The 20,739-nt window shown below is 28.1% G+C and overlaps 1 protein-coding gene across 1 annotated transcript in view; it reads right to left on the bottom strand.

Annotated features, from left to right (window-relative positions):
- Positions 1-4,133: 4,133 nt before the first annotated feature.
- LOC119689493 (homeotic protein caudal) overlaps positions 4,134-20,739 on the bottom strand; it is a 54,954-nt gene continuing 38,348 nt past the window's right edge. Inside the window, exon 2 of the mRNA XM_038104326.1 lies at positions 4,134-4,962. Within this exon, the coding sequence (XP_037960254.1) occupies positions 4,481-4,962 (482 nt within the window). The 3' untranslated portion in view covers positions 4,134-4,480. The remainder of the gene's footprint in view (positions 4,963-20,739) is intronic.

Raw genomic sequence — 20,739 nt, 5'->3', positions numbered from 1 at the left:
AATTAGAGATTAAAATTAAATTTTAAATATATTCTGAGGAGAGATGATGGATGAGTTGGATGGTGTTAGACAGGAAACAAGAACCCTCAAAATAGTTGTGTTCTACCCCTATTTATATTAATTAATATTATATATTTTATACACGTTTATATTTATGTTATGTTTATTTACATTTTTTGTGAATACAATATAATAAATGCACATATAACATTAAATATTTATTATAAAACCCCATTGCATTTATTTACAAAATTTGTTAAGATTAGGGTGATATCTCTACCTATATATTTCAAAACTTTTATAAAACGAAATTCAAAATCAAGTTGATTGATAATATTCAATTTTAAAGCATTTTTCGACAGAAATGCAATAACTATCAAGTGCACTTGAGATTCAGATTAAAATTAAAAATTTTGTACTCAACAAAAGTCCAAGTAATTTGGACAGTATATATCAGTCCAAGGAAATATCAAGTAAAATTTATTATAGGAATTAATAGAAAATGAAATGTAAATATTTATTATTTTAAAGCAAATTGCATCAGTAAAGTAAGTTTTCATATAAATAATTTCTTTATAAAAATTTGAAATAAAAATTTATAGTCAATCTAATTGAAAGCTAAAGTTCATATATAAAATTAATCAAGACGTTGATAATACGTTAAGAGATAGAATGTATTTGGAATACATAGTAAACAGAAATCATAGCAAACAGAAATAAATAAAAGGGATAAAGGGATAATAAATAAATAAATAAGAACACAAATAAAGTTTTTGTAGTAAACCGATTGATTTTTCTCTAAATAAATCTTATTTGGCTCAACATTGCGATTTGCACAATCTGAAATCATTTTAAAAGAGCGTTTTAGACTGTTAACTGATATATCTTACAAAAAAACGGAACAAGCTTTTTAGATAGCTTCCACATCCATAAAACACTTTTTCCTTTAAGAAGCAAATGCATATTCCGATAGAAGTAAGAGTCAAGTCAAGTGAATACTTAGATTAGTTGACGGTTGAAATTCGATTTCTAGTCAAAATCTCGGTTAGAAGTATTGATAGATAATATGACGGACAATCGTGTAGCGAATGTTAATTTTCTTCTACTTGACATTCTGACGAAGAACAGTTAATATTATAAATCGAACGCTTAAAAAAGTCAAAATAGAATTCTCCATTAAGAGCTTAGCTTTGTGAATGGGTTACTTTTTATAACAGCATCTTTAGAATCCAAAAAATAAATCATTGTTTTTAGTTTTGTCTACTTCAAACAATTTTTTTTTTTGGATTTTTGCCGACCACTTGAAATTTCATTGTTTAGTCTCTCATTATTTCACTATCAGTAAAAGCAGATTTTCTTTGCTCTTTGGTCCTCGATTATATTCTTCGAATGTTGGATTTTGAGCAAGTAGTAGACTGATCAAAATGAAATAAGTTCAAGTTTTCGAGAAAGCTCAGCGCCTATTTTCTGAACTTTAATAAAAATTTTATCTGGTCTTTGATAAAGTCATGCACAATTTTGATGAAATTTCTGATTGTTACAGATTTCAGTTGATCAACATATTGCTCCGGACGATTGTTTGTATGTGAGGATTCAAAGTACATCTTAAGTGAAAAATGTTTACAGACTGCTTCTATAATAACATATTAAGACTCACTTTCACTACAGTAGCTTTGGTAAGTAACAGAATTAAAGGTAACAGATTTAGTTTTTCATGTATGGGTGAACATAATTTGGATTAAACGAGACTATACTATATGTTATATTATCACTTGATGGCTATATTGTCTACAGAAATCGTGCCGTATATTGGCTTTCAAAATCATATGATTAATCACTGGTAGAGCATTTTTTCTTACTCAGTGAAATGCGTTATATACAATAAGATCCACCATTTAAATATCGTAATCTTCTGGAACTATAAGTTGTAATCAAATATCTAGTAGACGCTACAGCTACATCCTTAACAGTGCGAGAGTGCCGCAATGTCATTAACGTGGAAGCTAGGTTATCAATGTCCAGCTGACATGGGCTCTTAGGCACAGGGACACATGCTTTGTTGCCTGATATTTCTTTCTTTGATATTGGTATCTCACTTTCAACGGTCAAACTAATATTTAAACAAAAATATCTGGGTATTGTTAATAAACTTGGATAGTTAAAAATTCCTGTTAGATCTTAATAACGATCTGCTCCAATTTGGACAACACACATATCGTTCAGCTAATTCATTAAGGGATAACCTGTACTGCACTACAATAATATTTCTACTGATAGGTCACTGCGTACAAAGAAGACATACTGTGAAAACCTATATAGACCATCTTATGAGGTCTGCCCTATAATGCACTTTGTAGGGGTTGTGGCTTAGCGGATGAGTTGAAAACTGTATTCTACTTTACGTTTCAAACTTGATATCCTAAACCAGGACAGATAATCTACTTATTATCACATTCTAATTGAACAACAAATCTCCAACAGCTTATCATTTATGATTAATATACTGTAGATTAGATTTTAATATCAGCGGATTTCCAATTCGAAAATTCTTTTGAGATTAACTGAAATTTATATTAGACGTAAAAATTAAAACGCAATTAGGTTTTTATTTCATTTTATTTAAAATTAATTCTGTTTCTTTAAATTCACATATTTGTTTTGCTAAAAATTAATTAAATTTTATATTTAAAATATATAAATACATATTAAGACGTGTGCTTAAATCGAGAAAAATAAACTTTAAACGTAAACCTAAAAATAAAATAATTACAATATATGTTATATATATATATATATATATATATATATATATATATTTCTTTAAATTGTTTTCAATAAAAATCTAATAATTAAATTAGTTGCCTTTTTTTTGCGCATAAATGAAAAATAAATTTTTCTTTTAAACAATGGGAAATCCATTTAAAAATAATTTGTTAAATTTAATTTAAGTTTTTTTTTTTTTTTTTTTTTTTGCTAATAAAATCATTACAATTTTCAAACAGTGATTTTATTTATTTAATTCTATTTTAACCTATTTTTTTTATTTTTATTTAAAACATGAGGATGTACTTTTGCTTTACACTCGTAGTATAAGTATATTATTGGTATTTATTACACTTTTGTAATTAATTATGATATTTATATTCCTTTGCATATGTAAATAGAAATTTGTGTATTTTAAAAATAAATTTATTTTATTTTTTTATTACATATAACTTTTAAAAACAAATAACAAAAAACCCTGCTTCTAAAATAGTGTCTTAAGGATCATGCAGTAGCGAAAGTACGTTTAATTAAAACCGAATATTATAATGCACATCTCTTTTAAGTTTATACATTATAATAATGCAGTTGAAAATTGCACGGAATTTAAAAAAGGGAACTAAATTCAAATTATCCAATTAAATTAGAATTCGCCAACACATATTTTTTTTATAAGCCTTAGAACTAAATTAAAACTAAAAATCTTAGAACTTAATTAAGTAGCTTATAAAAGTTTTTGTTTGGGACGGCTAGGGGGAAGTGGGAGAACATACGATACATATGATACATACGGTTACTGTAAATAAATTTACTACTTAATTCATTTTTAAGACGTCATCATAAACAAAGAAACGAACATTCACATATATTTATATAAATAAGATATTTAATTATTAATAAAGTACTCATATTTAATACATTTAAAAACAAAACAATAAAAAATTTAAAAACATTAACTTCAAATTAAATTTGGTTGAGTGCATTTTAAGTTGCCTTTACTTATCTAAGAAGAAAGTGTAATTTTTTTCAGTGTACACTGTGCGTTGTTGTAATTTATTTTATTGTGCATTAAATGTGCCTTTAAGTCAAAAATTGTACCGCATACGCCACGTTGTCCCTGTTGCTTACAAGAGGAGCTTAATTGTACAAATAAAAAACAACGATACGAATTGTTCAGTATCGTTGTGGGTGTAGGGTGTCAACATGCGGCAAGCAACTTAAAATTTACCCTTTGACCAAATATTATAAATCTTAGCTTACGTTAATATAACCCACATCCACCGAAAAGGCGTGATGGTATTTAAGTAGTGACATTTGTTTAAGTCAACGCCTGTAGAGCGATTACAATTTAATGCCATTTATTTCATTTACTATTAGAAAAAAAAAAAAAAACTATTTTATGTAAAAATTGCAGTTGCTGCAAAAAACAAATCCTACACTAAACTAAAGAATTACCAACGACTGCAACAGTGGCAGCATGGCAAATATTATTACAATAACTACGCTGTTGCATATTTGTATTAGCGACAACAGCAGCTGCTGCAGCAACTGCAGCAAACGCTGCATCAACCTCGTCTGCACCAGTTGCAATATGGTCGTTACCAATGATGGTGCTATCGTTGTGGCTATTATCGATATTGTTGTTAGTAGTATTGTTGCTGTACTCGTAAGTGCTGCTCGTGTATGTGTTGCTATTGTTTTGTGGCATGTAAGGTTGTCACATCGATAATGAACCAACGCTCGCCACTGCGGCGGCACTGGCCGACATGGGCGCATGTGGTGATTGATGCAATTGATGTGAATGTGCTGCACTGACGGCCAACGCATGGTGATGACTGTTGAAGTGATGCAAATTCATCGCTGGTGGCATACTCATAGCCATAGGACTGATTGAATGGAGTGAATGTTGCAAGTGTAATGGATCCAATTTGGCTTTTGCATCAATCAAATTTGCATAGTCGCCATGCTGCATGCTGCTCATTACTGTAGGATCGTTGCCTTTCTTGCTTTGTTTACGCTCCTTGGCCCGTCTATTTTGAAACCAAATCTTCACCTGCCGTTCAGATAACGATAACGCTTGAGCCAGCTCCGATTTGCGACGTATAGTTATATATCGTGATGTGCAATACTCCTTTTCAAGTTCCAAGCGTTGAAAGTCTGTATAAACAACACGATACTTATCTTTTGTGCGAGTTTTACCTGAAAAAAAAAAAATAAAACAAAAATATATTAATAAGTATATTCAAATATATTTATATTGAATATTTATTTAGTAAATATAAATAAACAAATAAGATTTTTAAATTAAAAAAAAAAAATTACTATATAATTTAATAAAAAATAATAATATTTTTAAGAATATAGAAAAAAATACTGCTGTGTTGTGATGGAAAAATTGACTTGGAAAAATCCAAGAAATATTTTCGATTCTTCAAAATATAGCATTTAGCAATATAGCTAGATGTTCTAGCTGCTTAAAGACATTTAAGGTATTTAATTATTTTTGAGATGCTCAAAGATGTTCGAGCTTGTCAAAGATGTTCGATCCGATCAAAGGTATTCGAGCTGGTCAAAGATGGTCGAGCTGGACAAAGATGTTTGAGCCGTTTAAAGTTATTCGAGGTACTGAAAGATGTTCGACCTAGTAAAAGATATTCTAGCTGCTCAAAAATGTTCGAGCTGCTCAAAGATATTTTAGCTGCTCAAAGATATTCGAGGTACTGAAAGATGTTCGGGCTGGTCAAAGATATTCTAGCTGCTCAAAGATGTTTTAGCTGCTCAAAGATACTCGAGGTACAGAAAGACGTTTGAGCTGTTCAAAAATGTTCGAGCTGCTCAAAGATGTTTGAGGTACTCAAGAGTATTTTAGCTGCCCAAGGATGTTTGTGTTACTCAAAGGTGTTTAAGTTATTCAAATAGCAAATTTTCTTTCTATTTAATTTGCTTTAAGCTACGTTTTGTTTCGCAAAAATATATTAAAGAAAATGCTCGAATACAAATGCCGTGATTTCAAGGAATTTTTTATAGTCATATATAAAAGTTTGAATAGCTCTATTTTTACACCAATAATAGTCACTGATGAGAAAACAAAATTCGGATGTAGAATACTTCCATTATCTTATGCTTCCTTTTAGTATAAGACAATCGCTTAAAAAGTAATATATTTAGTAATATATGAATAAGTACATCATTTATTTACCATTATTCACTCATAGATGTCGTTGAGTTAAGACTTTTTATATAATGAGAGTAATCGGATCTGCAATAGATTGTGAACGCATTCATTGCACAAAGTATCAAGAGTTATAAAATGAAATGCTCGAAAATCAATGACTCAAAGTGTATTTTGTCGTTTTTAAAATAGATCATACATATTGACTGTAACATAACTATACTATACTATCGCTTTACCCAATCCATAAAATTTTCATAGGCTGATTTATATTTAACGCTAAATTGTTTCAATAAATTTTCTTTTATGGCCGCAATCGACTTGAAATTATCTCTACTTCGAAGTGATAGTTTTAGCTTCATGAGTAGAATAAACTTACACAGGGCTATATCGTACGGTGCTTGGTCGATAACGTTTTTAAGTTCTTTTGGTAAAAATTCTTGCAAAATAAAATATTTTTTTATTATATTTGAGAACACTTGAAGGTACTATAATGATTTAGAGAAGTTCACTTTATGTCCCCATAGTTTTAGCCATACGTTAAGTGTATTTTAGCTTTTGTGTACTTGACTAGATGTCACTGCTGGACTTATGTTTGCAGATATATTTTCAGTTAATGTTGAATTAAAAATTTTAAAATTGTAAATAATTTTAAGGGGCTTCATATGTCATAGCGTATATGTTGAATTAATCAGAGTGATCTGTAGGAAAGCGGGGTGCAAGTCCATCATTCCGTTTTAGTCTAGAGGAATTTGTCATATTAACAATAGATCTAGCCAGCGAATTTACATGTATGTATGCTGATCCTTTTTTCGAGTCAGCGCAACTGAGCACTTTTACTCTTTGATAGCTGGGGGTACTACAGAGTCCCACCCATCTCTTTGACTAATTTATGTATTCCTTATAAGCTTCATGATTATTCAGTTATTGATCTAAGATCTGCGTATCTCCCCGTGCTAAATAGACTAAATTTTTTAAAAATTAGACACATGTACGTATTGTTCATTATATACAATACAAAGTATTGCTTTCTACATATATTCTATAGAGATTACTGTACATTTACATTCCTCACAATTTGGATTACGGCGTTTGTTAATTCCCTTATTTGAAGGTTAGACAAATGTAAATATAAAATTTAATTATTTCAGAAATAAATGAAACAATTGCGAAATTCGTTAAATAATTGTAATGAAGTACATATATAATAGTTATATAGTGTTATTTAAAAATAAGAGTATCATTATTTATACAAATGAGTGAATTAATTTTTCGGATTTACTTTGGATTTCGTCTTAAAAGGCTTTTGAAAACTTTTCTGTGTAAAGATTTTTATTAAGAATTGTTTTTTTAATTTTATATTTATTTTTATTGTCAACAAATCTAATCAGTCTAAGTAAGCTGTTATCATTTTCACAATTTTAACGCTTACACAAATAAATCCATTCGAACAAACAAGAAAATATCATAAAGACACGTACACAAAGTGAATGAGAAGTGTCTAGAATCTAAAAATCACAGGATTGCGAAACGTCAAGATTTACAAAAAGCAAGAATAAAGACCCAAAACTGAAAAAAATCACTTCTAAGACAACTGCAGCATTTAATATCAAAGGCAAATTCTGAAGTTGATCCAAGCTAAAGACTGTTTACCTTGGTTGACATTTCAGCGTTTGCGCCCACACAAATTGCATTTTGGGTATATGCCCGTAGCACGCACATTAGCACTGGTTGTATATGCGTGCTCATCCAGAAATATGGCAATGGAGCGCTGTGGTCCGATATGTGGGTTAGCGGCGGCGTTGCTGGTGTTGCTGGTGTTGCTGTTAGTGATGGGTTTATATGCGTAAAAAATGTGACTACGCGACAACACGCTATAAATTCTCGTCTAAATAAAAGTGTAAAAAACAAATAATACGCTAGAAAGATAAGCTATATTTTTAAGTTCTTCAACGGCATTAGTAGACCAACAACAAAAACACGCAAAACATACACAAATATCTCAAATACCCAAATACGTAACAGATATACTGAATTCTAGTGTTACTAAAGTGTACTGGTTGGCATAACAACCAGTACATACTCGTATATACCTACTCGTATATATGTAGTTATTCTTATAAATATGTGGCGAAATGTGTGTAGATATGTAAGTAGGATCGTGTACTTGTACAAGCAAACTAGAACTTATCATGTAGAACAATATTTATGTTTGTATAGTTTAATTGTTGCTTACACAAAAAGTAGAAAAAAATTAGAGCAAATTTATAAGAACACAAAAATTTTTAATAAAAAATTTAGATGTTTGCCTTTTGCGGGTAAAATATTTAACAAAAAAATCACACTTAGTCGTTGTCATAACCACTTTAACAGTTAGTGAAAAGATATTTTAGCAGAAGACCCAGTAGGAAGAAGAGGTGTCATAAGGATAGCGTTTAATGTCATTAAGGACTACTTAACATGTCTTACAAGTTTATAAATCACTTCTGATAGTAGGGAAGCAGAAAGAAAGAGAGAGACAGAGAGAGAGAGAGAGAGGGAGAGAGAAGTAGATATAGAAAATAAGAGATAAAAAAACCGAAAGATAGAGAAAATGAGAGATACAGAAAATAAGAGATATAGAAAATGAGAGATACATATGATTAAATATAAAAATAATGAGAGAAAAAAATAATGAGAAAAAAAATAATTAGAAAAAGAAATAATTAGAAAAAGAAATAATGAGAGATAGAAATAATTAGAGACAAAAATAATGAAAGAAAGAAATAATGAGAAATAGAAATAATATGAGATAGACATAATGAGAGAGAATGGGAGATAGAAATAATGAAAAATAGAAATAATGAGAGACAGAAATAATGAGAAATAGAAATGTAGAAATAATGAGAGATAAAAATAATAAGAGATAGAAATAATGAGATAAAAATAATGAAAAAAATATATAATGAGAAATAGAAATAATAAAAGATAGACATAATGAGAGATAGATATAATAAGAGAAAGAAATAATAAGAACGAGAGAGAATGAGAGATAGAAATAATGAGAGAAAGAAATAATAGAAGTGTTAGAGAAGGAATGAGAGATAGAGATAATGAAAGAAAGAAATAATGGAAGATAGAAATGATGACAGATATATATGACTTAGAAAAGGAAAGAGGGATAGAAATACTAACAGATAGAAGTAATAAAAATAAGAGACATATATAATAAAAAAGAGAGTAATAGGGAATGAAAGAGATAATAAGAATATAGAGCGAAAGACGAGATATGAGAGAAGGAAAAAGGAAATATAAAAGCGAATAAGACAAAGATGAATGTAAAAATTAAAAGCGGGTAAAAGCAAGAAAAATATAAAAAATTAAAATAATAAAAATATGGCAAAAAAAAAAAATTAAATCAAATAAGGAAAATAAATAAATAAAAAATTAAAATTCGAATAGCTGACATTTCATTCGAATGTTTTTTGATCAGATAGGGCCGATTAGAAGCACAAAAGATCAGTCATGATTGCAATACTCTGCTCCACTGGAAGTCAGTACCCCGAATATTTACTATTCTATTCTAGATGTGACACCTGTGATTCAAGTTATATTATTGATATATATTTTGATATTACTGTATTTTACTTATTATAACAATACTTTTGGTTAATCTAACAAATGTATAATCACATGCAAGACTGACAGCATAACGTAAGCTGCTTAGACACATTCTTCAATTACGTCTTATGAGCTAGCAAGACAACAAAAATATAATATATGTAATTCTTATTCTTAAGAGCTCAAACAAAATGAAATAAAAAATTTTAATATACGTTTTAAAGTTTTGAGGAGTGTAGACAGGGATTGCCACCGTACGTGGTCTACGAAATGTACATAATGATCACTATCCATCATTACTTATGCTTCTATTGTCAGTTTGTAGATATGGGATAACAATGTGTCATTAAATGTGCTCTCAAGACTATGAGAGTCTATAGTGTGGAAATCAGTTAACTGTAATTGAACGAAAATTTTTATTCTAAACCTTGGATGGTGTTTTGGTTAAATCAGAGTTTGAATCAACTACAATTTACATAACATTAATACTGTTTTTTAAAATGTGTAGGATATGTAGAGGTTGCCAATACCAAAAAGAAAGTGAAGCTTATTCATCATTCTCTATGTTTTTTTCAGGAAATCATTACCCTAAAGGCTTGGCAAGGGTAGTGAAGGTGAACTTAACGGATCTCTTTAATTTCATCTGAAAGATCATTTGATTTAAAAAGGATAGAACATAGATTTGTAGTGGAAATAACGGTGCTCTCTTAACTCAATCTTAAGTAATGGATTATGTATAACAGAAGGCAGTCAAAAGGATATATATGTCTATGTATCAAAATATATGTGAGATTATGAAATCATGAAATATCGGATTTAATCACAAAAAAAAAATGGCTGCTCGTTAAAAGTTGGTTTTCCAAGTAGCAACTATCTAAGATGGTTAGTTTATAGGCAGATAAAATTTTTATGTGATTGAAATATATAATTTAATTAATTTTAAAATTAATTAATAATAATTAAAAAATTAATTAAAGACTAAACTTTTTTTTATAATATGTTCACACTTATCGAACCCTTTTAGCATATTTTTTTATGGATTTTGTATAGATTTTGTTAAAAAAATCGAGTCTATTGCACATTGTTCAAATTATAAAATTCCCGATATTTTTTAGATAGTATATATTTAAATATAACTTACTTTAAATTACATTTAAAGAAATTATACCGTATCATTTAAGTTGTGTTCAACCATTTTAGACATTAAATACAAATTTGTTAATACTGTAAATATTTTTATATACCCAATTTGTTAATAGTTAAGCTTAAACTATTTTTCTTCATATAAAATAAGACATCTATTCTAGGTTTTCAAGTAACTTCTTTTCCTGAAAAATTTCTTGATGCGAACATGCATTCCATTTAAATGTATATAAGTATTTATTATATTTATACATATACTATATATGCATATAAAATATATAAACGTAACTTAAATAAACACTTGATAGGTCTTTCAATGTCAAAACCTTGACACTTTCCCACTGGGCATTTATATTGCCAAATCGTAAATCTTCTCTATATTTTTTTAATTAATTTGCAGGGTTATACGGTAAGTTACATACATATGTAGTAGTGTTTGTAAGTGAGAATTTGTATAAAGTGATTTCTTTCTCCATTACGTATTATGAAAACTGCTATATAAACACCTACTCGTCATATACCTATGTACATAATCGTAATTTCAGGTATGAGCTTGTTGTGAGCATATGACTTCGCTAATGTTGACAGCTGTCATTTGTTTAACTTTTGATTGACTAATTGCGCAGTAAGTACGTCTACGGACCCGTCTACATACCGAGCAATGATCCCTAAAATGAGGAATTCACTTAAATAACAATAATAATGAATTTTGTATCTTTTAAAGCAGATATTTTAAAATTAAAGTTCGCCGCCTTTTCGTCAGAGACAATCAACACGAAAGTATCATAATTCAAATATTGGCCACAAAGAATAAAATTGAAATAAAGCAGAAAATCAAAATATACCAAAATGAACGGTTATATAAATATTTTGATACGTTTTAACCTATGAAAAAATCTGATACAGAAAAAAACAGCGATGATGCTGAACGCGATGACGATGATGAGATGATGTGATGTGATGTGATATGATGGTGCAGCGTTTCGCAAAAATTCTTGGAGTTCCTCAAAAATTTAGAATATTTTAGCGGTTATTTTTGTTCCAAGAAGTTAAGATTGATTAGCTGTATTAAAAAAAATTTAATGCGAAAGGAATTTCGTTCAAAACATTAGTAATATAATAAATATATATATTATATATAAAAAATGTTTTCAATTATTAAAATTTTTTTAAAGATTAAAATTTTTTAAAATTTTAAAATTTGGGACTTATGGTTTAAAGTTGTACAAAAATTTTATTTTGTAAATATACTTAATAAAGAAATCGAGAGAGAATAAGAAAACGATTTTTTCAAATTTCAAAAGAAAAAATTTAAAATACATAAATTATTTACAGTTAAATTAAAATTTCATTACATTGGCCCCAATTTGTTCTTTCAGAGTTGTAAAAAAAACAACATAAGTCTGGTTGAAAAAAATTGGCATCACTTTTAAATTATGTTAAATGTTTTTTTTTTTTGACATATGTTTTCTATTGTTTTGTGTATGATATAAAATATTAAAATTATAAACACTGAAAATTAATTAATTTAAATAAAAGAAAACAAAATGAATATTACAATGGCAATGGTAAACATTTTTATCTTTTATATATAAATTAATTTATTTATTTAATTATTAATTTATATGTTTGAATTTATATATTAGTAAATAAAATGCTCATTAGATTTTAACATATGACTGGAATTTTGCAACATATTTCCAGTGAATATTTACAATAGGTTGATTTTTTAATTTGACCGCTATGAAACTTAAGAATCAAAATTTTTGACGAGTAAAACCTAACTCTGAAGATTTTAAGAGCATTGTTGTTGCTTCACATGTTTTCTTTTGTAAGTTGCGAGTATTTTTTTGCTACTCTGAAAGAAAAAATTACGGTTATTATAATGGTTTATTGGTGGTAGTAATTGGCAGCACTGTATCAGTAACATATAACAAATCCTACTACAAATCTGGTGATTCTGTTAAAGGTATACTCCCCGCAATTCGACTAAATCATAATTGATATAATCGTCCATCTTAGCGTTCTAAAGACAGAATTGTTAAAAAGTTGAAAGAAACTAGATCCGTAGCAGATCTATTAAGATCTGTAGCCGACGGTACTTATATATTAATCAGTAGAATGGATATATGTATTCCATATATTCTACCATGATTTCAAAATACTCGGCTCTGTTGAGAACTAGTATTTTGTTAGCTTAGACTATTATATTGCGGTATTAGAGAAGCTTAAAAAATAATAGTTTTTTTGACTTTCCTTTTTTAAAATAAAAATATAAAATTTTTAAATTTGTCTCTGATGACAAAAATAACAAAATAGTGAAAGAAAAGTTTTTAAAAAAGTTTGATAAAATTTTGCTGGTTGATGAAAAAAAATATCAATGAAAATTTTATAAATTTTTGAATTAAAAAAAGAATAATAATATAATAAGATTATTTTTACCTCATAGCTTGACATGAAGACAACACAAAAATTTATGTATATAATTTTATACAAAAAAATATTTACTTAGTTTTATTCAAAGAATCTTCATTTGGGGACAATGCGTTTATATATGTTAACAGGAAAGGAAATTATTTCATAAAAGTTGTGAGAAGTTGGGAGGCGATATTTATATTAAGGACTATATATAAAAAAAAATAAAAACAAATTTACAAGTTTTAATTTTATTTACATAAGCCTTTTTAAAATACAGAGAGTATAATTTATTTTAACTGATCAGTTAGTATTTAGTTATTAGTAAACTTTAAGAAAAGTAGAATATATTTCAGGTCTTAGTTATATGTATTTTTACCATAACACATTACTCGATTAGACCCAGTACTTAATAACATGAAAAGCTACATATATAAATAATATATGTTTTTTTTAGGTGGAGAATACGATTCTGACTATAAGTCATTGAGTTAAAATTATTTGAGTAACGTTGTCTTTAGGAGGAAGAAATCTATCTAATATCATGAAGAAAGAATTGGACCTTCAACAAACAATGCATCGAGTCACAAAGCGAAGGTTACGATTTCCACGTTGTAGTAATCCTTTTACCACCGTATTTGTAAGATTTGACTTCCTTCTCTTCTTATCTGGCACTACAGTCCAGTATGAACCTTGGCCTCCCTTACTACAGGCGGTATAACCTGAAAACATATAGTTCAGCGGAAATTCTTTAACTACTAAACACCGATCCTCTCTTCAGGTTAGTACATAAGAAGATCTGACCCTCCAGGTTGGGGGTTGATCGTAAGGCCAGCAATCTTGCATTGCAACCCTCAGACATACCTCGGAATAATGGAAGAATACACGTTGACGGACTTAAGATTTGAAACATGGAACATATACTAATAATAGGAAAATTGATGGAAATTGCTGATGAATAATGCAGATATAGCGTCCAGCTGCTACTAAATCCTCGCAAGATCGAAATATGATTCAAGGTAATAACAAACACATATTTTGATGATAAAAGATAAATCGTTCTACAATAAAAAAATTGAAATGTCTTTTTCAAATGTATTAAAATCCAATATTCTATACTACTTATTCTTTTTATTCTAACAATAAATTTCGTTATTTATATATATATATATATATTTCTCAGAGTTAACTTCCAAATTCAAACAAAGTACAATATTTTTACTTATAATATCAGTTTATGGTAAGAACTTCATTACTATTTCGTTCGGAGAACTGTGTCAAGGTATATAAGTCGTTCACTTGCTATATTATAAAAAGTAAATTAAGTCTTTTGCATTATAAATATTTTGCACTTATTTACTGTTTTATGAAAATATACATATAACGTATACGAATTATTTATTAATTAACCCAGTAGGAAAGTGGATAAATGCAGATATCTTAATAACAAGCGGGAAAATTTTTATTTATTTTGTGTATAAATAGATATCTTGGCTAAGTAAACTTTGTCAAGAATAGAAACAAAAAATAAAGTAAAACCCATAGGAAAATTAGTTGACTTTGCAAAAGATTAAATACCCTTCGCACAAATTTATAAAGAAATTAATAACAAGGTTTTTCATGGTATTTTTTACTAAATCTTCAATCTTTTGATATGGGGTATTCGCGATCACAAGAGGATGGCAACTACAAAAGCTACAACCACTAATAGCATTATATTTACTATTCAGCCGTAAGTATCTGTTGCATAAGTCCTCAAACATATCAATGTGAATAAATATTTTGAATCCTCAATTATACCGTATACGGTACGTATAAACGAAACTGGTAGTATTGAAAGGTACTATGGTCTTGATCGGTGGTACAAACACTGTATCTACGACAGAAGTGGTTTAAAAAGTAAAGGCTCGAATTGCACGAGTAATCAGCTAAACATACTGAAAATATTGACGGAATATTTTAAAATGAACTCAATAGAAAGCTTTGAATCACAATTTTCGATATAGCGATATATATACATATATTTCGATATATTGCGATATAGCACAGAAGCTGTTATGCTTGTGGAGTATTATATTTTTTGACAAGAAAATTTTTAAAACATTTTTGCTAACTAAATGATGGACTTTATCTAACAAATAGATCATTTATAAAAAATTAGATATTTAAATAACCAGAAGATGTGAAGTAGCACCTAAACCATGTTTCTTTAGCATATCGATTCTCTCTTCGTTGGTGTTTATAGAGCACGGCGTTAAAGTAAATGCGATATATATTATAAAAATGTTTCGCAAGGTGCTTTAAAACCGTAGTAAACCATATATATCAATGAAAAATAAAGTAAAATTTCAACAAAATTCTGTACCGTCATTCAAAGCACACAATAACCAACAATAGCCGTAATTTTTTCTTTCAGAGTAGCCAAAAAAAATACTCGCAACTTACAAAAGAAAACATGTGAAGCAACAAATATGCTCTTAAAATCTTCAGAGTTAGTTTTTATTCGCAAAAAATTATACGTCTTAAATTTTAATGCCGCCAAATTCAAAAATTAGTTTATTGTGGATATTCAGTGGAAATATGTTGCAAAATTCCAGTTGGCCGTTAAAATCATATGAGCATTTTATTTACTAATAAATACAAATACATAAATAAATAAATCATGTTTAAATATATAAGATAAAAATGCTAACCTTTAAATTTGTTACATTCATTTTGTTTTCTTTTCTTTAAATTAATTAATTTTCAGTGTTTATAATTTTAATATTTTATATTGTACACAAAACAATTAAAAATATATGTCAAAAAAGAATTTACTTGTTTAAAAAGTGATGCCCATTTGTTTCAACCAGACCTAATGTTGTTTTTTTACAACTCAGAAGGAAAAAAACTAAAGCGGTTAATGAATCGGAAATAATGTTCCACACTTAAAATTGTTATAAAATAAAATTTACATTCAAGAATAGTGATATTTTCTGTTAAATAATGATGTTTGGTAAGTGTCATAAAGTAACTAAGAACCATTATTAAATATTTATGTTCTAGAAATTCATTGAACAGTCCTAGTCATTGACTAGGACTACAAATAACTTATAGGTATATACTTATCCAACGTCAACCATTAATTTGTCAATTTGTCTTCCCAGAATATGTCACTAATATACTGAATAATAATTTATTTAAAAAGCACAACTTTTAGGATTTGTTTTTAAAACACATATGTTTAGGGGTGTTCACGATGCCGCGTAAAGAACTCGGTATACGAATAACACAGTAATAGTGCAAGACAGTAATAAATGAATGTATTTCGAGTATAAGTATTTTGTTATTGGCACTTAACAGTGTTACTATGTCAATCGTTTACCGAGCTAGATACTCGAGTTCTAGAATACCCTGTATATGTTCTCTGATTTATAGTACATAGTTTATAGTTCTCTGATTTGTAGTTTGAACGGAATTAAAAAGTTTGTAATTCAAATTTTTAGTGAACATTTGTATATCTTTATATAAATTGTCTGTTTTTAGACTTTTTATATATTTTATAGAATCTTAATGTAATGCTATATGTTGAAGTATGAATATTAATATATGGTTACTCTAGAACTTTTTGAAAGGTCTTTGCCAATGCTGAAATTCTAGTAATACTTACAATGTATAAATTCTGTACGGACTAATAGACTAAATAAAATATAAGAATATTTCCTAAAGATCTTTGATGCTGAGTAATTGGCAATACTAGAAAGAATGTTGTGTGGTCAGCCAAATTTCAATAAATTAACTAAAATTTTTGTTGTTGTCTTTTCATTACTATTCGAACCCTTCTAATAATAGTTTCTTAAATATTTTTTTGAACGTATTAATTGCATATTGGAGTCTTGTATATAGATTTGTACAAATCTGGGTGTTTGTTAGTAATTATGAATAAATTATAAAAAGAAATATTACATATGATTTTAGGGTTTTCAGCAAGTGCTCGTATGAAAAGTTTTATAAACATTTTTAAATAACTTAACAGTGTGCAAATAATGAAATTAATTAAAATATATATAATGTTTTATACAATATATTGTCTGAACACAATCCAAATGGATCAAATCTAAAGTGTACTTAGGCCGTGTGGTTAAGATTTTTTTCAGTTTTTATTTTATTTTATTTGCTTTTGTTTTAATTGCTGTGACTTTGCTCATTAAGTTGATTTGCTCGAAAGAAAAATATATGATATATGATAAGATATCAGGCGAAACCAAAAAATGGTACTTTAAGATACTTTAAGAAAAGCAAAGCATAATGAGGGAATCGCGCTAGTCGTTTAGCTTTTTTGTGGATATTCAACACACAAACGTTATTCATAATCTTAGAGCAAGTGTACATAAATTTTTTTAATGTCATTTAAGCAAATAATAGTGTTAATAAAGTATAAGAAAAAACAATTAACAAAAAAATTAAACAAATTTTATCATTTATCATGTGTTAATATTTGTTGTAGAAGAGATGAGATATAGCGCGGTAGAGGGAGGGTTGGTTATAAACTGCAAAAACTTTTCTAAATTTTACTGGTTATAAAATGAACTAAGCATATCTGATCTATATATACCCGTATGTCTGTATGTTTGCATGTTTGTATGTTTGTATGTTTATGTCTAGAATATCACTACAAATATAGCGCTTTGCTACTTTTTATTACTGAGGGCAACTCTTTTTTTATTTTTTTTATTTAGAATAACGTATTTTAATTGCTTTATACTTTTAAGAACTTTTTACGAGTGTTTATTGCACAAAATAATAGAAGGTGTGAAATTGTTTATTGGGGTGTCAGTAATAATACTCCAGAAAAATAAGAAAAATGTTATAAAAATGGCAATATAATAATTAATTTTTATTTTATTTTTTTTATTTTTTTTTTTTTTGGTTTTTTTCAACAATATTTAGAAAAGTTGTTTTGTGACAGATTTTATAATATAAACGAATAAATCAACACCATTAAACACATTGTCTACTTTGGAAAAGATTTATATATTTAAAAGATTTTGAAAAATTTATTATTTTATATGTTTTGTTTGAATAGCTTAAGTATTTGAGCAGAAAAGGCGTCTTAAGTTTTTCAAGTTCATTTATTCCTACGCAGTCCAAAAAATTGGCAACGTGTCAAAAAATAGATTTAATTACATTTGTTACGTTTTTGTTACATTTTTGTTACGTTTTCAATTAATATATTATTCAAAGAAACAAACTAATACTAAATGTCATAGTACCATTTTCTTTAAGAATAATTAGTTAAGTGAAAGGTACATTCAGAATTCAGATACATTTAGAAAACAAAAAACTATGTATTGTACAAGGTCAGATCCCAAAATAAAAAGAAATTGTGTTAGGTTTTAAATACCTATTCCAATAACTTTGAGACCACTTTGTAGGAAACAAGGCACAGGTAAATGAATCCGACTAGTTCGTCCATTTGTTTGGCCAAACTATTGAAGGAAAATGAATTTTATAAAAAGTTTTGAAAATCTCTTCAAATATTTTGACAAATAACAGAAAATCCTTATAACAAAGGTAAACGAAATAAAAATTCGTTAAATTCTAGGTAGTTTAAAAGTACTTATAATTTTCATATACCAGTTATTCAATATATTTAGTTATTTAATAATTTACTGGTTATTACAACGAAAAACAAAACATATTAAATAAAAAGCTTTGAACAAGTACTTTTTGACTATTTCAAAAAATTGACCTAAGAAAATATATTAATAGGAACCCTCTAAGTTTAGTTGAAACAAAGTATAGATGCAAACAGCAAATGTCTCTTTCTTCACAGTGAGATATTTATTGCAATCCCTTTAAAATTGCTAGGCCAAGGTAACTCCCACTAACCATTGTTGGCTATATAAACAGTTTTCTCTTCCAGACAGTTTTTCTGGCAGAGTTCAATGAAGAAACAGTTTTATAGACATGGAACCAAGTCTACAGTCCTAAGCAATACATATATAAAACTATTAATAGATTCCACATTGCTCTCATTATGACAATGACTGCATAGTCCGCTTGTTGGAATGTGTCACCATTGAAGCATTGTAGTAGTTTTGCTGAAACCCATAACATCTTCTACTTTTCGCATATCTAAAGAAGATTCTATCTGACCTAGCGTCCTAACCAACCGGGTATTATGACAAAATATTTAAGCTTGCCGAAGATATGGATCTTTGATGCAATAACAATTGCAAGTAGTATTCAAACGTTAGTTACTTGTGGTTATATCGTATATCTATTTCATAATATTATATTCTATTGATATTATAGTTACCTATAACGTTATTAAATACGATTTTCTATGACATATATTACTTGCATATATCCAACAAGTTATTAACAACTACCAAGTCACTTTCCAGACAAGCAAATCCCTTGCTAACCATATTTATTAATTCATATATTCAGTCCGATCTTAAAAAAATCAAACGCAAACCAAATAATATTACATTTAATTTATTAGTTTGATTTTAAAGCCATTTATTAATTATGTTGAGGCTAGTTGAGTCAGTGCACCTGAGCACTTTTACTCTCTATTAACTGCGAGGTTTCATCAAAACCCCTCTTTACGCCTTGACTAGATTATTGTTTATCACTTCATCAGACTAAGCAATAATTGACCTCAGATCTGCATACCTCCCCGAGGCATTCTGAGATTTGATAATGCGGTGTTATTTAGTCTGTCAGTTTTTTCAAATAATTTCAGGGTTCTATCCTTCATATTTTGATGGGATCAATCTTGAGGTCCCTGAGGATGTCATTCTTCCTAAAGTATCATGGTACACTTATGTTGGATTTATTTGTTTTATATAAAAAATTATGTTCAATTTTTTTGAACTTTTAAAAAAGTATATATACATGCATACCTGCTACAATATCAAAAGTCAGAAATATAGTTAATGTTAATTGTTTTTAAAGCAATCTTTAAATATTATTAACATACATAATTCAATATTATATTCATACGTAGATGCCTTCTCATTCCGTAATGATGAGCTGCTTAAATGTTTTGTGGAAAGACGATTACAGAATCGTCATTATAACTAGAGTAAACAAGTTAATAATACTATTACTAGAAAAGGATCTAAAGGCAATGTCATCTATAATAATAAAATTCCCGATACTTCTTGCACTGAGTATAATTTTTTCTCTGTTAGCTTAGAAATTAATGGTAATCTTTTAGCATTTGAGCTAAACGATGAAACTTTTCGTAGAAACCTATCGTGAACGGTAGAAGATAAGATCGAGAAAAGTAAGAAATTGGCTGATAAACCAGGTAACCCCTATACTAAAAACCTGTTGATAATGAGATCACGTTTTTAAAAATCTAAGTGATATTTATAAAAAAAAAACAAAACCCCCTTATAAATATTTAATAGAAAAGAATTAAAAAAAAATATACATTTTGTATTAAATAAATATAATAGAGTTATGACCATAACGAAAGATATAGTATGAAGGAAGGCCTTTTGTTATTACGAATGTATTTTATGTACAACATTAATTATTTAGAGAAAATATTTTTAGTATATTAGTTCTTTAAAGATTTCATTTTATTGAGTATTCATCAAACTGAGAGTCTACTCTAGTAAATGCTTAATTGATCTGTAACAGCTTAA

The sequence above is a fragment of the Teleopsis dalmanni genome, chromosome X, assembly GCF_002237135.1.
Source record: "Teleopsis dalmanni isolate 2A chromosome X, ASM223713v2, whole genome shotgun sequence".
NCBI lineage: Eukaryota > Metazoa > Arthropoda > Insecta > Diptera > Diopsidae > Teleopsis > Teleopsis dalmanni.
The sequence above is the reverse complement of the archived record's forward strand: the minus strand, read 5'-3'. Positions and strand labels throughout refer to the sequence as shown.